The 15,407-nt window shown below is 38.1% G+C and overlaps 1 protein-coding gene across 5 annotated transcripts in view; it reads left to right on the plus strand.

The window, feature by feature from the left end:
• Positions 1 to 15,407, plus strand: part of PDE4D (phosphodiesterase 4D) — a 1,277,424-nt gene that overhangs the window by 556,796 nt on the left and 705,221 nt on the right. The window contains exon 1 of one of the 5 annotated variants that reach the window (XM_032850087.1): positions 1,384 to 1,991. The exons of the other annotated variants lie outside the window; for them this stretch is intronic. Coding sequence (XP_032705978.1) covers positions 1,726 to 1,991 — 266 coding nt within the window. The 5' untranslated portion in view covers positions 1,384 to 1,725. Of the gene's footprint in view, positions 1 to 1,383; positions 1,992 to 15,407 lie in introns of those variants that run through there. 5 annotated transcript variants of the gene reach the window in all.

A 15,407-nucleotide genomic window follows, 5' to 3' on the forward strand; every position in this document is an offset into this window, starting at 1 on the left:
CCACATGTTGATTTTTAAAAATTTGAGTATTTGCAGAACAGATTTTCTGATTAAGTCATGGAACGTATGGCTCATTAAATTGTTATAGTTATACCAGGTGGTGACCCCGTGCTCCTGTAAACAGAACCTCAGCGTATCTTTTTCTGTAACAATTTAAAGACAAAGAATTTAAATTTAAGGTGGAATACCGAGGGAGGGAAGGAGGAAGGTGGGAAAAACTTTAAAAACTGACCTAATAGTAATCGTAGAAACCAAAACCAAAAACCAAAAAGCAACACACACACACAAAACCCCCAGCTGAATCAGACTATTCTGTTCTCTGTTTTATCTGGATGTATTTTTTAATTCCTTCTTAAATCATTGTGTTTTTAAAATACAAAAGAAATATTCTTAGTTCCTGAGAAAAGTGATTTGATTTCAATCCTGAACTCTCTGTAACATCCCTAGACTGCTGGGGACATCTCTATGCAAACGTTTGGGCTCCCTTACAATCCGGTGTTAAAGGCTTGCATTTCCATTCTCCATACAATGAGATTTAATAGGCTTTATTATAATACTTGCTTACTTACTTGAATTGTTGTAACATTTTAAATTTATTTCCAGTAGTAAATTAAATAGGCAAGAAATTTTTTTTTAAATTTTAAACCTCCTTTGAGTGTGTTGAAACCATGTTGATCACAAATGAGAATCTTACATCAAAAGAAAAATAAGGAAATAACTATGAAAAGCTAGATTTATTTTACCCTTTTATAGTTGACTATACCATCAGTAATAATTACTATACCATCAGTAATAATTGAAACTGCAAAATCATTTTTAACTATCCTTAGGAAAACTGTATCCCCCTCTGGAAGGTCGTCAGTTTAAATCCAAAGAGATCACAAATACTATTCTTGGATGTAAATACTGCTGTTCCATGCTTTGAAAGAGCCATAATTAGCAAGGTTGTACAACACAACAGCAACCTGTAATGTGTTCCATATGTGGTATTTTAAAACCTTTTGTTTTAGTTTCTAACAAGAGGAAAAAAAAAAAAGTCCATTTTATTTCCTTGGGATTTGTCTTCTAAGGTGCATCAGATTGAATTTAGCAAACAGGGAAGTATTCCTCCTTATCTAGCTAGTGCTTGTTTATTCTTCCCTTATAAAAAGCAAAGGACTAGCAATTTTCTTTTTTGTAAGGGGACTGACGGCAGATAAATAACCCTTGCGGGAGAGGAAGGTCAAGTTCAAAGTTTTTCTTTCCTTTGGATTCAGGAATAAGCAAATGGAAAGACTAGCCAAACAGCCAAGCAGCAGGCATCTGATGGTTAAGCCCTCCCCCCAGGACTTTTTCTGTACATAAGCAGAAGTCACTGGAGCAGCTGCGGCGCATTAGTTCCAATAGTTTAACAGGCTGCTTTGTAGCGCTGACAAAGCCAGGCTAACGCAGAGGCTTCCCTCCATATTCCCCTGCCCTGCTAGCTCGTCAGTGATCTTTGGCAGGGGATCGCAGAGGAGGGGTGACGTTTAACAGGCTTCCGCTGAGGAGTGCGCTCTTCTCGTCTACACCCAGCCCCACCTTCACGGAGAGACTGAGGCAGGCGACCAAATGAACTAACAACAGCCGGATCGGACCTGCTTCTCTGGACGTTTCCCCGGACTCTGAGAGAAGCCGCCACTGGAAAGACGCCAGGGAACCACGTTGCCCTGGATTGTCGCCAGCTATACAAAGTTGACCCGGAAAATGGCTCAGCAGACGACAAGCCCGGACACCTTAACAGTACCTGAAGTGGATAATCCGCATTGTCCAAACCCCTGGCTGAATGAGGACCTTGTGAAATCCTTGCGGGAAAACCTGTTGCAGCAGGAGAAGTCCAAGCCAGCCAGGAAATCGGTCTCTCCTAAGCTCTCTCCAGTGATTTCTCCAAGAAATTCCCCCAGGCTCCTGCGGAGGATGCTTCTCAGCAGCAACATCCCTAAACAGCGGCGTTTCACGGTGGCACATACGTGGTAAGGTTTTCGAGGCTGACCGGAATTGGTGGCGGTTACCCCCGGGTGATCTGTGCGCCTCCCGCCCTTTCGCTTTTGGGGGTGGGGAGGGAGGACTCTCATCATTCCTCACCTGTGATTTATGGGAAGTCTTGTACCTTACCAAGGGATCCCACAGTTGTCCTAGTCAAAGCAGCAATCCTTTAGACTGGGAATCCTTCAAGTGGGTGGTTTCCAAAGTTCAATTCCTATTGCAAGTTCCTACAGGAAAATTGGATTCCAGATGTCAAATAAGAATGCAGTTTTACTCCCATACCGATGTGGTGGCGTTTCTTTGATTTCATAAGCTAATATCCCTGCCAGGTCCTGTAACTACCTAGGAAATAAAGGACCAGAAAGGAGAGGAGGAAAATCATAGTTTGCTCTCCTTTCTGCATAACACCCAGTTGAACAGAGATGTGTGTGGAGAGAGTGTGTGCTGTGTGTATAATGGTGTGCCCCCTCAAGCCCCTCCTTTGCCACTGACTTTAATGTATTTATAAACTCAAACATGTCTTTCCAATGGAAAGAAGAAAGGGTTTAGGAATTCTGTGCAGGAAATTTCTGGCTGTTACTTGGTAATATTGTTTTGTTCTTTGATTTTGGATTCTGTGATTTGTCAATATTTTTATTTTCTTCGTGAATGTTGTTACCTTTTTTATAATGGGTGAATTTTTATGCATATTTTTCACCTAGTTTTTTAGATGAGTCCTGATATTTTCCTGCTTTTATAAAAGCAAATATTAAAATTTACTATTGTCTAAGCTCCTTATAGTGTTTTGCCTGAGGAGAGGCAATTCTAAGCTATGATGGTGTGTGGGGGGGTTTCTGTGATACATATTTGGCTTATTTTAGGTAGCAGTATGTTCTATACACTACCTGCACATTTTGGTAAAATGAATATTATGAGAAAGAAAACAGCTGAAACAAAAAAATAATGAACCTGGTAGTTGGGAAATTGATTTTTTTACACATTTTTTCAATAGCAAACCAAAGATCATGCCAAAAATGGCAAAGCAAATCAAATAAATAAATAAATCAGAAAAAAGACTTATAGGAAAAAGGCAGCAAGAAAGAGAGAGAGTCAAAATCTAAACTAGCAACATGGCCATACCCTGGGCTGTATTAACATCATAGATGTAAATAGATGACAAAGGAAATACATATCCCACCCAAAGAAATGTCCAGCCTCAGAATTTTAATTTCAAATAGCTAGAACTCTCACTGGAGAAGTGTTCTTATTTCCTCCAGGATTTTAACTAGATGGCATTTCTGTGTTATTTAGATAAAATGCTTATATGGGAGGTAAGAAAAACCATGCATTATCCAAGCTTAAAAAAGAAATTCTGGAAAAGTCACTTTTCTCTGAATAAGGTATTGTTGAAAAAATTAGAGGTTAAGTATGGGGTAAAAGACATAGTTAAACCCTGGGAGATGCTCTGAGGGAGAGTGATGGCTTCAAACCAGAGCAGGAAAGCTGCTCATTTATTTTCCGCATGGATATTGTTATCTTCTTCATAATGGGTGAATTTGTTTTATGCATATTTTATAAATCAGGCCAGAGTAGGGTGCCAGAGCAGGAAAGCTGACTCTGGTTTATGAAGATATCAGAATTTTGATATCCAATGTCCCTTTTGGTTGAGATACGTTTTTTAAATTACACTTCCTAAATTGTACTCATTGTTGAATAGGTAAGCCTCAGCTCGGTTGCTCGATTTCCAACTGAGTGAAGCAACCTAGAGTTCATCTGAAGGTTATCTGAACTATTTAGACATATTGAGATGTAAGGAAGGCAGGAAATCTCATGAAGACAGGCTTTCTTCTGAAATTTCTGGCACTTCCTTTTCTGGTGCTGTTTGGGGAAACACCAAGAGCACAATTTTCTGACGATATTTTATTTTGGTATATCATGTCTCAGCTAGATCAGGGAGGCATCAAAAGAGCAATGGAAATGGAAAATAAAAATCATAATATCGTTCTCAGTAACTCAGGATGATCCTCTTATCTTTTGTGGCCTAAAAGCATCCAGCAAGGGAGTTGGAAAGAGTACCTCACATCCTCATGTTGGTTCAATGATCCCCAAGACTTTTGTAATAGCCATAGGTATCTTTTAGCAAATATTATTCTAGGGATGCCTGGGTGGCTCAGTTGGTTAAGCGGCTGCCTTTGGCTTGGGTCGTGATCCCGGGATCCTGGGATCAAGTCCTGCATGGGGCTCCTTGCAGGGAGTCTGCTTCTCTCTCTGCCTTTGCCTGCCTCTCTGCCTACTTGTTCTCTCTCTCTGACAAAAAAAAATAAAATCTTAAAAAAAAAAAACCCCAAATATTATTCTACCTGTGCTTTCATAACTTCGACTAAACACTATGCAGAATTAAAAAAAAAAAAATTCCAAACTGTTTTGATGTATTTACATTTTTTGCTACCTAAACTGCTGCTACCACTACCACACTCAAATCCTTTGCTCCTCCTAAATTAGATGATGAGCCATTTAAATACATGCCTTATATGTTTACCTCAGAATGTTGGTTACTGTGCCTGCTATTCCTGTCCGTCCAATATTTTTAAGTTTATTGAGGTGAAAGTGTTTAATTTGTACATACTGATTACAGAACTGAGTAAGAGCTGAAATAATTTGCCCTCTAGTTGAAAAAATAAATCCCATTGGAAGGCATTTAAGTAAGGTAATCATGTTGCTCTACAATATACTCTCCGAATCTTAGTGGATTGACACCCTAAATGGTTTCATCTGCTGCTGCTTCTCAGGGGCATGTATGCTACCCTGGAGTGTTTCAGCAACCTGGGATCCTACCACCTTGTAGCTCCACTATTTATGACACATGATTTTTAAGGATACCATGCTCAGTGGAATCAGGGGAAAAGAATGGGAAGATGAAATGTGTGAGTTTTTGTGAGGCAGGCCTAAAAATACACATATCACTTATTCCTTGGTTAGAACTCAGCTCAATGGTCACATCTAACTGCAAAGGACGATGGGACATATTTTCAGCTGTTTCCAGGAACAAGATCAAACAGATTGGGTGAATAGCTAGCCCATTTCAATCACAGAACATTATCGCCACCTGCTTTACCCTTTATACCATAGTTGAATTCATGGAATAACATTTATGATGACCAGCCCTTTAACATCTCTGCACACTTCCTGGATGAGAGTCTTACAGAGAAATTCTGTTTGTTGGCAAGTCTATTGATTGGGATGTCCTTGCTAATATACAGTTGAAATCTCCTTCCCTGTAATTGTTATGCTTGGGTCCAGGATCTGCTTTGAAAACCACACAGCCTGAATCTCTCCTCTCTCCTTAATGTAGCCCTTAAGGTAAGAGGCATGGAGTAACCTGCTAGAAAGCCAGGACCTTGTTCAATTATTCCTCATACACCCATTAATCAATATTTTCAGTGTTAACAGGTTTTTTTTTTTTTCTTAAACAAATTGTTCTCTTAACTAAACATCCTAACACATTCCACCTTTATTGTGCTATATTTACCAGGTTGATTGTGGTTATTCTTATCCAAAATTCATTTGGATTTTCATGACCTGTTTCAAGAGTAGCATACTGAGTTGACACAATGCTTCAGGTGTTGTGTGACTTGTGCGGAGAGCACCTAAGCAGAAGCCAGCCTACCTGAGTTTTAATTCTTAATTCCCATTTACTAGTTGTATGATTTTAAACAAGTTACTTGTCATAATGCCTCAATTTTCCCATTACCCAGTTTCCTGGGAATAGTAAAGTATCTTTTAGGTGTTGTGGTTTTATTAAGTATAGTATGTGTAGATTACAGTGTACTGTACAGGGATCTACATTGAATGAGTGTCATTGTAAGTAAATATTTTCCTTATTACATGTAATACATGTCTATTATTCCAGCCTTGGTTTGCCTGGATCTTCAGGATCACTTGATGATTATCTCGTCAGTTGTTTGTGAATGGATTGGACTAAAGAGAAAATATGCAAAGAGACCAAGAGTTTGTAAGAATAATAGGTGTATGTCAGTTTCATGACTATGGAAAAGGAGAAGGCAGAGAGGAGATCTATTCCTGAGGTGGAACCATAGAACTTGACGCCTCTCCCCTTCCTACCCCATTCCACATTTCATTCAAATCTCTTTGTTCCTGAGAGCTTCCTCCTGTTCCCCCAAATGAAAATAATCTGCCGCTTCTTCAGAATCTATAGCAGTTCTTTCAATGATTATTCATAATAATTACATCACTAGCTAATGTTTATTGAACAGTGTTTTTTTGGGTTTGGGGTTTTTTGTTTTTTTGGTCTTGTATTGTGTGTTAAACTAGAACCCTCTATGTCTGTGCTTTTTACCACTCTGTTTTATCATTTTTACTTAATATTTAGTTCCTTCTAGTCTAGTGATTATAGACAAGACTCTGCTTTCATCTGAGTAAGGGATTCCCTCTAGATGTCGAGAACTCCAAAGTCAGCCGTGATCTCTGGTGAAGAAAACATAATTTCCAATATAAGTTTACTTCAGGAAAATCAGAGAGTCAGGAAAATCTTTATGTTTTTCAGGTTTTCTTTTTAATGTACACTGTGAATGAAGAAAAGTGTTCTAGGGGGTATATAAGTAAAATTAGGGATTAAGGTTTCTCCGGGTAGGTTGGTATCTTAGGTAATATTCGTTGTATGCCTTACCCTCACAAATTCTGTAAATATATGTGTGTTTTTAGTTATAACATTTAAAGGTAGAAGAACCAATTAGTAACATCCTTAACAAAATAATTTCTTTAGATGTATTTTTGAAAGGCCTCTTGCAGGAGACTTTTAGGTAATTTAAAGATTTTTAGGGAGCTAGATAAGTGCTTTTGGCCATATTTTTATTTATTATAGATTTCTCTTTATCTGGCTTTGGCATTAGATATAAAACTGTTCATGTTTAAAAGTAAACATTTGCTTTCTTGAGTCATAATTTCTTCAGCAACTGTACTTGTTTTTATGGTTATTAAAAGAGAAATATGCTATAAATTTTCTTCAAATTACAGAAGGGAGGAAAAAACCCTTCCCTATCTATAAAGGAGTAATCTAGCCATTTAGAGAGTTTGTAGCGTGCACACACACATGCACACACGGGCACATGAGTAGGTTTTCAAAGCCAGCGTTATTGATGGTATTTGAGGACTCTCTCCCTTGTTCTAGTTCTATATTTGCCCTATGTAACTTTAAGGTGATCTTTTCTCTGTCCTTTATGGTACAGATATCCAGAGACAGGCATTGCTAGTGTTTTCTGAGGAGCTGAGAACCCAGAGGTGAGCTGTGGGTATAGGGTGATACCAGGAGGTGGGAAGGAAGTTTCTGGGGAAATTATCTGGGGAGCACAACAGGAAGTACTGTAGGCATGTTGGGTGGGGTCACTTGGCTGAATCTTTAGCTGTGTCCCTGGTGTAATTGGCTGTCTATTTTCAGCGGAAATCTTGGGGGCACTGGAAGTTAAGGGTGTCTGTAGCTTTTAAAAGATTGATTCGCCTTTCCTACAAATCAGAACACCCCAGGAGGATATTCGTCTTAAATAAGTTGCCAATTGGCTTGCAATATTTAAGAAATTACAAAGAAAAAACTTTAACAAATGGTTGCTGAGGCAAAATGAAGAAAATTCTGAAATGACCTGGCAGTTTATTACACATATGTGTTTTCTGTGACTTTTGACATTTATATCAAATCAAGAGAGAACACATGAAGCACATCTACACCAGCTGAAGCCATTTCTACTAATGGTAAATACACCTTTAAGCAAAAACAATCTTTTTTGTAAACTTGGCAGAAGTGTTGAATTGAGAAGAATTGAATCGAATCTCAGAGTTCATTAAAATTATTTTTCAATCATGGTTTTAATTTTCACAGTCACTCTTTGTATACATATCCTTATAAGTAACAAGTTCCTGTGAGGTTAGGTAATTAAATGAGCTCCAGCACTTTTTATGTTTTTTTTAGAACGGAAGTTGCTAAAATTATTCTTCAAGTAGCAGTTTCAGGAAGAAGTTTTATTATCACCAGTGTAGCAAAATTATGTCATTGTTTTTTTAATGGATTTGCTTTTGAAAAGAAATCATGTTTTTAAAACTGTGATCACTTTAGTAGAGTTGAAGCCCTCTATTTCTAGCTCCACTGGCCACTTATATTTGACCTTAGTTACTCAACCTTTTTCAATTGTAGAGTCTCTATTTAAAAGTCATATGGTTATAAAGGCATTTGATATTTACAAGTAAAAAATTGACTAATTAAATTTACAAAGTGATAACAAACTATGGTACATTTAAGATAAGTAATTAAAAACAAGTTCCAGCTTGGTGTTGTAAGTGAGTGAGGTAGACGCCACATGGGTGAAAAGAGGGACAGAATTCTTTAATAATTCTGTGACTCATTAAAAGGCTGCAGGGCCTTCAGAATGAAAATCAGTTGGTATTCACTCTAAGATACAATCTAGAAGCCATGATTTTAGGTAGAAAATATGGAAATCTATAGATAATAATAAAACTAATTAAAATTTTCTTTTATGGCATCTTCAATTATATACCATTTCAATGTATCAGCCTCTTCTGCATATATAAAATAGAAAAAAATCATTTTATCTTTCATGTTAAAGGCATAAATGCTCTCTGTTTCACATGAAGTACTTATTCACAAAATGAGATCGTCCGTTAATATGAGAAGAATCATCCAACTTCATTTTGGAATAAAAACTTTAGGTTCATAATAACATAGCTTATAATCTTAGATTTATTATAACATAGCCCTTAATGATTTTGTTCCAGCTCAGCATCAGGTTCCTTTTTTTTAAAGATTTTATTTTTATTTGACAGAAATCACAAGTAGGCAGAGAGGCAGGCAGAGAGAGAGGGGGAAGCAGGCTCCCTGCTGAGCAGAGAGCCTGATGCGGGGCTCCATCCCAGGACCCTGGGATTATGACCTGGACCAAAGGCAGAGGTTTTAACCCACTGAGCCACCCAGGCCCCCAGCGTCAGGTTCTTTATGTACATTGGCCTTCAAAACAAACAAGAATTGAATTTAAGTATCATTAGCTGTATTTTCCATATGCAGATGCCAGGGTCCACAAACATTTTTGTATAACCAAGATCATGTAGCTCTGAAGCCATGAAGTAAGTTGAGTTCAAACTTTAACAAAGGTCTAACTTTCTATCCTGCATTCTTTCAGCAAAGCAACCCTTGGCTAAGAGTCACATTGACATTTATGTCTCTACCTTGAATGTATATTGAGGCAAAAACAATGAGTGTTCAGTGACTTTACCAGAATAGTGGTGAAGTTCACAGAAGGGCAGGGGCAGAATTCATTCTTGGTGTAGAATCTCAGTTTATTTGTTTACACATGTAGCTTGTAGAATGTAGTTCTTTTTATTATGAAAGTGAATGTATGTACAGGAGAAATATATGTCTTTGGTGAAGGAGGGCTTCAGAGTCAATAGAGAGTATTCTGATTCAGAGTAGTTTTTAAAATAAGACTGGCATAAAAACAAAACCAATCAGAATAATTTTATTTTCAATGATTCAGAGGAAAAGGCAAGGAAGGCTTGGGCTCTAAATCGATCAACTCAAAAATCTATTAATGTTTAGCTCCAGAAGAGCCAGCTGGAAATGATGGTCTGCAGGCTCAAGTCACTAAGCAACAGAGCAGCAAACTGCTTGGTAACCAGAGCTGGCCTGACTCACAGGCTGGCTGCGAACGACCGGATAGCCGGATAGGCGGATAGGAGGACCAAAGCCCATCGTACCTCAAAACAATCTCCTTCTGTTCGTCTGCCAGCCTTCATTCCAGATCCCTTCATTATGGGCTCGTCCCCTTGACTTAACAAGATACCTGCCTTTTGAATAGAACTGTCTCTGGGGCCAGAAATAAATGCTGTCTTTCCTCTTTCAAGTGACAGTTCTGAGATTGTCTTCTTCGGGTCAGGACATCATTTGAAAATGTAAAGTTTAATGAAAGAAAAGGAGTGAGAACTTTGGGAATCAGTGGCCTGACTTTGGGTTTTTGTGAGCCAGTGTATACAGGGCCAAATTGCCTGACTTCATTTGGTGATACCTGTCTTTGAACTCTGAGAGCACAACAACTTGCTATTTGTTTGTCATTTTATATCTTCTGCTATCTTCTATTTCATGGGTGCAATTTGTCTGTATAGCTGAACTATTAGTTCCTAAAGTATGGCAATCTCTGTATCCATCTGGAGTGCCAAGTGACACCTGTATAATACTCATTTAGTAAATATTTGTTGTTTAATTGAGAAACATCTCTTCCATTACTGTGCCTCTTATGCTAAACTGCCAGGGAGATCCATACTCTTCCAGCCTTGAAGTCCTGGTAATGTGGTATTTGAATGCTCTAGTGGAAAGAAATTTCAAATTCAATGATTAACCATTTATATGGACTTTGTCACCATGAGTTTGTGCCTGTGTATGTGTGTGTGTGTGTGTGTATTCTGGGTTTGCACACACTAGACTGGTTTAATTTAACTGTGGTATATATGTATGAATTAGTATGTAAGAGTATCACAAATTTGTCAAGTATATACATTTTAACAATATTTAGTTTACATTTTGAAAGTAAATTATGCCTGTTGTATTTATAAAGACAATAAACTTACATAAATATATTTGTGATTCTTAGGAAATTACTGAATAACTAGCTTGTAAAGCTCTAATGACTAATCCTTATCTCTTAGAATTCATAGTGGTTAAATTATACACCAAGACCTAAGCTTATAAAGGAGATGTCAAGATTTTGAGGAGAAGTTTAAAAAAAAAGAAAAAAAAGCACCTTTTATAGTTCCTTTTTTAGGATGACAATTTAGAGAAACTTTGAACTGGCAGAAACTAAGCATCAGTTCTCCAAAGTAGATCTTCAGAATAAGTAAAATTGAATAATCGGAAACCTTTTTGAATATGTTTAGCATAGAAATGTTATTTTAATGTAAATATTTTCTCTATAGTTCAATCTATATTTATTTTTACATTGTGGTAATTTCAAACCAACCAAATTTCCTTTCCATTACCTTTATGAGTAGCTCTCTGATCAAATTAGCCATTATTAAAATAAAGTGGTTTCCTCTGTATATTGTTATTAATAGGGTATGTGTTTTTTTCATATAGGACTGATTTCATATTTATATTTACATATGATGAGTGTGTACTGTTGGTCTTTGGAAGTAAGCAACTTTCTGATTGAGAAGGATACTTAGATTATCATTTCTGCTTATTTACCTTCTTTAGGTTTATAGTATTTGTTTTCTTTGCTTTATTCTCTGCAGTGTGATTTTTTTTTTTTTATGACTCTCTATTGATTGAGTGCCAAAGAGAACAACATGTGATTTATGGGTAGTAATAACTAAGCCATATATGAATAGGAGGCTGATGACGCACAAGGTTGAATGATGTGGCTCTCTTCTGAATAGAACCTGGCTTCCTTTAATAAAGCCTTCTAATTAATAACAATAGCAATATCATTAATAGTGTGATCATTCGTGTATAACCTTTCCAGTTTAAGGTCCATCCATGAATCATTTGCACTGTTTTACATTTAATTTTTATAATGGACTTACATTTTTATTTAAAGGTCTATATGTTTAGGAAAGAAGCTTTATAACATTACTGTAAATTCGAAACCTGTGTCATTTATCATGCATAGAAGATCACTGAAACAAATACAGGTAAGAAAGATTGTACAGATTCAAGTGTAGCAGGATTCTATGACCTGCTGAAGGTTCTGAGCCTGAAGTCTGCTCTCTGTTTAAAATGGTAGTTAGCAAGTAATACAGAGATGTGAAAGACCAGTTAAGCCTTTCTCCTTAAGACAGTTTAAGAATGACAGAAAGAGATTTGGAAAGGAAATAACCTTCTCATCATTTAATTCAGCACTTAAAAATTCACTAAACCATAGCACCTATGCCTAAAAACCATCCTGGTGCAACATTAGACCTTATAATACACTAGCCTGGTGATCCTTGAACCACTGGGACTTCCGCTGTTGGAAGAAGGACATTGGTCCTTACAGACTTTTCACATCTGAATTGCTCAGTTGAAAGTAAACACACTGAATTTGGACTGTGTAATTCCAATTCTGAAGCGGAACGTGAGGTGTTGTTACCCTGTTTTACCACCGCCCTCTACTTACTACCTACCTGGTAGCTACACAGATGTAAATAAATGTAGAACTGGTCCATGAAAAATGTGTACCCTCTAATGGCAGCTTTCAAGCCAAAGAGCACCAACATGAACATTTTAAGAGTGTAGGATCACCATACAAATAAGTGAAAGCTGAGCAAGTGAGGAGTCTGATTTTTCTGTACCTCTGTAATCTTCTGAAGAATTTACTTAATTCTAGACTCAAACTCCCGCATAGGACAGGCTTTGTAATTCACAAGGCCCAATGTAAAGTAAAAATACAGAAACACTTGCTCAAAGGAGTGTGAGGAATTTCCTGACCGCAAAAACAGAGCCTTCAGTCCAGCACAGGGCCCTTTGGAGAGTGTGGTCCTTACACAGACGTCTATGTGGTCACGTCTATGGAACCGGCCTTGCACCCACAGCAGATCTCAGCTGGGGCCCCAGAAGTCACATCTGTGGACAACTCTACAAGTGACGCTGGAACCATCATTTGACAGACTTTTCTTAGAGGAACATCTCCCATTGGTCCCCTCCTTCTCTTTTTACACTATAGAGACTCCAGAAGACTGATATGCTTTGGAGTAAAAAGTGAAAGTCAACAGTGAACCAACTGTAAAGTAAGGAGGAGCATTATCTTCCCTTCATCTTGAGGGTTTTCTTCACAGTGGAACAAGTGCATGCATAAATTAAAAGCAGTTTTGCCTTTGCATTTAAAATCACTTACTGATATGCTCAGCATCAGCAATGACAGTATGCTATTAGCATTTGTTACTATTGCTGACCCCTCCTTGAAACACTCTTATTCACTGGTTTAACTCCTATTTCTCTGAGATCTCTCTTCTCCTCCTTCATTGACTTCATTTCCAGCACATTAAATTGAAGTGCCCTCCCATTATGTAATTAGCCCTTTGGCCTCATTTCAGCATGCTCCCTGCACCGTCCACCTGAAGTCTGCCCCAGCACCAGTTGCTAGCTTCATTTAAAATATGACAAAACCCAACTCTTAAGCCTGGCTCAAGATCTGTGTGTCCCTTCTGGACATTTCCACTTGGGAGCTCTACTCTCACCTCAGATATAATGTGAAAAATTGAGCTCACTGTTTCCCCACTTCTGGTTTTTGTATTTCTGTTCCTAGAACCACTGCTTTCTCAGTCATGTTTGACTTCTCTTTTGCCCTTTCTCTGGCTAGGCCTATAGATTAGTTCATCTGATATTGTTTGCTTTTCTGTTTTTTCCTGATACCACTATCTGTTTTAGCATCAGCCTTATGTTTGGGCTAGTTCAAAAACATCCTAACTATCTTTGTGCCACCAGTCCCTTCCCTCTGAGGATATGCTACCTGTGCTGTCTCCTTAATTACCTCAAAGTTCTGCCGTCTCTTCCCGCTATCTATGGTGGAGGTAAGCTGATGTTTTTCTGTTAAGAGACAGAGAGTAAATGTCTCAAGCTTTATGGGCCACAGCCTCTGTGGCATCTACTCAGTTATGTCACTGTAGTGCCAAAGCGGCCCAAGACATAAAATTGTTATCTCAATGAAACTAGTTACAAAAAAATTATAGGAGGCTGGATTTGGCCCACTGGGCCATAATTTACCAATCCCTGGTCTGCAAGATAAAGTTCAGAGTCCTCTACTTGGCATCTAAGTCTATATCATCCGTTCCAAACCTGTCTCTACAAACCTTATCTGGTATTGGTTCCTATGGCTACTTCACAGCATTTATTCTGGAGCTGAGTCTTGAGCAGGGTTTCTCAGCATTGCCACTGCTGACATTTGGATCTAAATAATGCTTTGTTATGGGGGCTATCCTGTGTATTATAGGATGTTGGGAGCACCCTGACCACTATCCATGAGATGTCAGTAATCCCATCCTATTATGAAAATCCTAAAGGCTTCCAAACATTGTCAAATATTCCCCAGAGTGGGATGCTATTAGGGTATTGTCTTTGCTCTCAAGAGTTATGATCTGATGGGGCATAGAATGTGGTTACTCAAGTAACTGAAACAGCAGCCATAACTGCAAAGAGTGGAAGGAATTTTTAGGAGGCAGAGATTTGTTTCTGGAAGTGGGACTCCCTTGAGATTTGAGATGGAGTATGAAATGGTATGGTCACAAAGAAGGGCCTGAGCATTTTGTTAGATTATTTAATTAATCATCACTATAATTGAATTAGGTAGAATTGATTTATTTGCCTTCTTCTAAATTTTTTATAAATTCTAGTTAACATATAGTGTAGTATTGGTTTCAGGAGTAAAATTTACTAATTCTTTACTTACATACAACACTCAGCACCCATCACAACAAGCACCCTCCTTCATACCCATCACCATCTAGTCCATCCCTGCCACCGCCCCTCCAGCCACCCTCAGTTTGTTCCCTATCATTAAGAATACCTTTTTTTTTTTTTTTAAAGATTTTATTTATTTCTTTGACACACAGAGAGAGATCGCAAGTAGACAGATAGGCGGGCAGAGAGGGGGGGGGGGAAGCAGATCCCCTGCTGAGCAGAGAGCCTGATGAGGTGCTCAATCCCAGGACCCTGATATCGATCCCAGGACCCTGAGATCATGACCTGAGCTGAAGGCAGAGGCTTAACCCACTGAGCCACCCAGGCGCCACTAGCATACCTTATTTTAATGGTTTGTCTCCCTCTCTCTCATCTTCTTTTTCCCTTCCCACAATGTTCATCTAATTATCATATTTTTAAAAGGGAAAAATGAGGCCTAGAAAGGAATTTGATATGAACATAAAACCTGGGAGATTTCAGTAGGGAGGGAAATGGAGTGAAGTATGGAAGGAGAAGAAATGGCAGGAGATGAATTCTTTTTGTCAAAGGAACAACTGAATCTCAATGGGAACTACATGGGGTTTGTGTGAGTTTGAGTCCAGCTCAGAGTATCTCAGGGGAAGGTAGGCTGGAATCAGGTTTTGAACATCATCTAGCATACTCTGTCTCCTTCCCTCTCTCTCTCTTTCTAACAAACAAAGACACCAGTGATTTATAGGCTTAAATGAAACACAGTCAATTTTATCTTCCTTAACAGCTTCACTCCAACCAAATAAAAGGAAGTGACATTTTGAGTTATTACCCCATGCTAAGCTTGCTAAGCTTCAAGTGTGTTCACTGAACACTCTCAATAGTTAGAATGTGAGAGTCAGTGCAATTAGACCAATCTACACTATTTTCAGTTAGATAATATCCTACTCCTTCTAAGATAATCCTCCTGAAATAGCAGAATACACAATTTTCTTTCCATTCAAAT

This window comes from Lontra canadensis, unplaced genomic scaffold, assembly GCF_010015895.1.
Source record: "Lontra canadensis isolate GAN:19392208 unplaced genomic scaffold, GSC_riverotter_1.0 scaffold4, whole genome shotgun sequence".
Classification (NCBI taxonomy): domain Eukaryota; kingdom Metazoa; phylum Chordata; class Mammalia; order Carnivora; family Mustelidae; genus Lontra; species Lontra canadensis.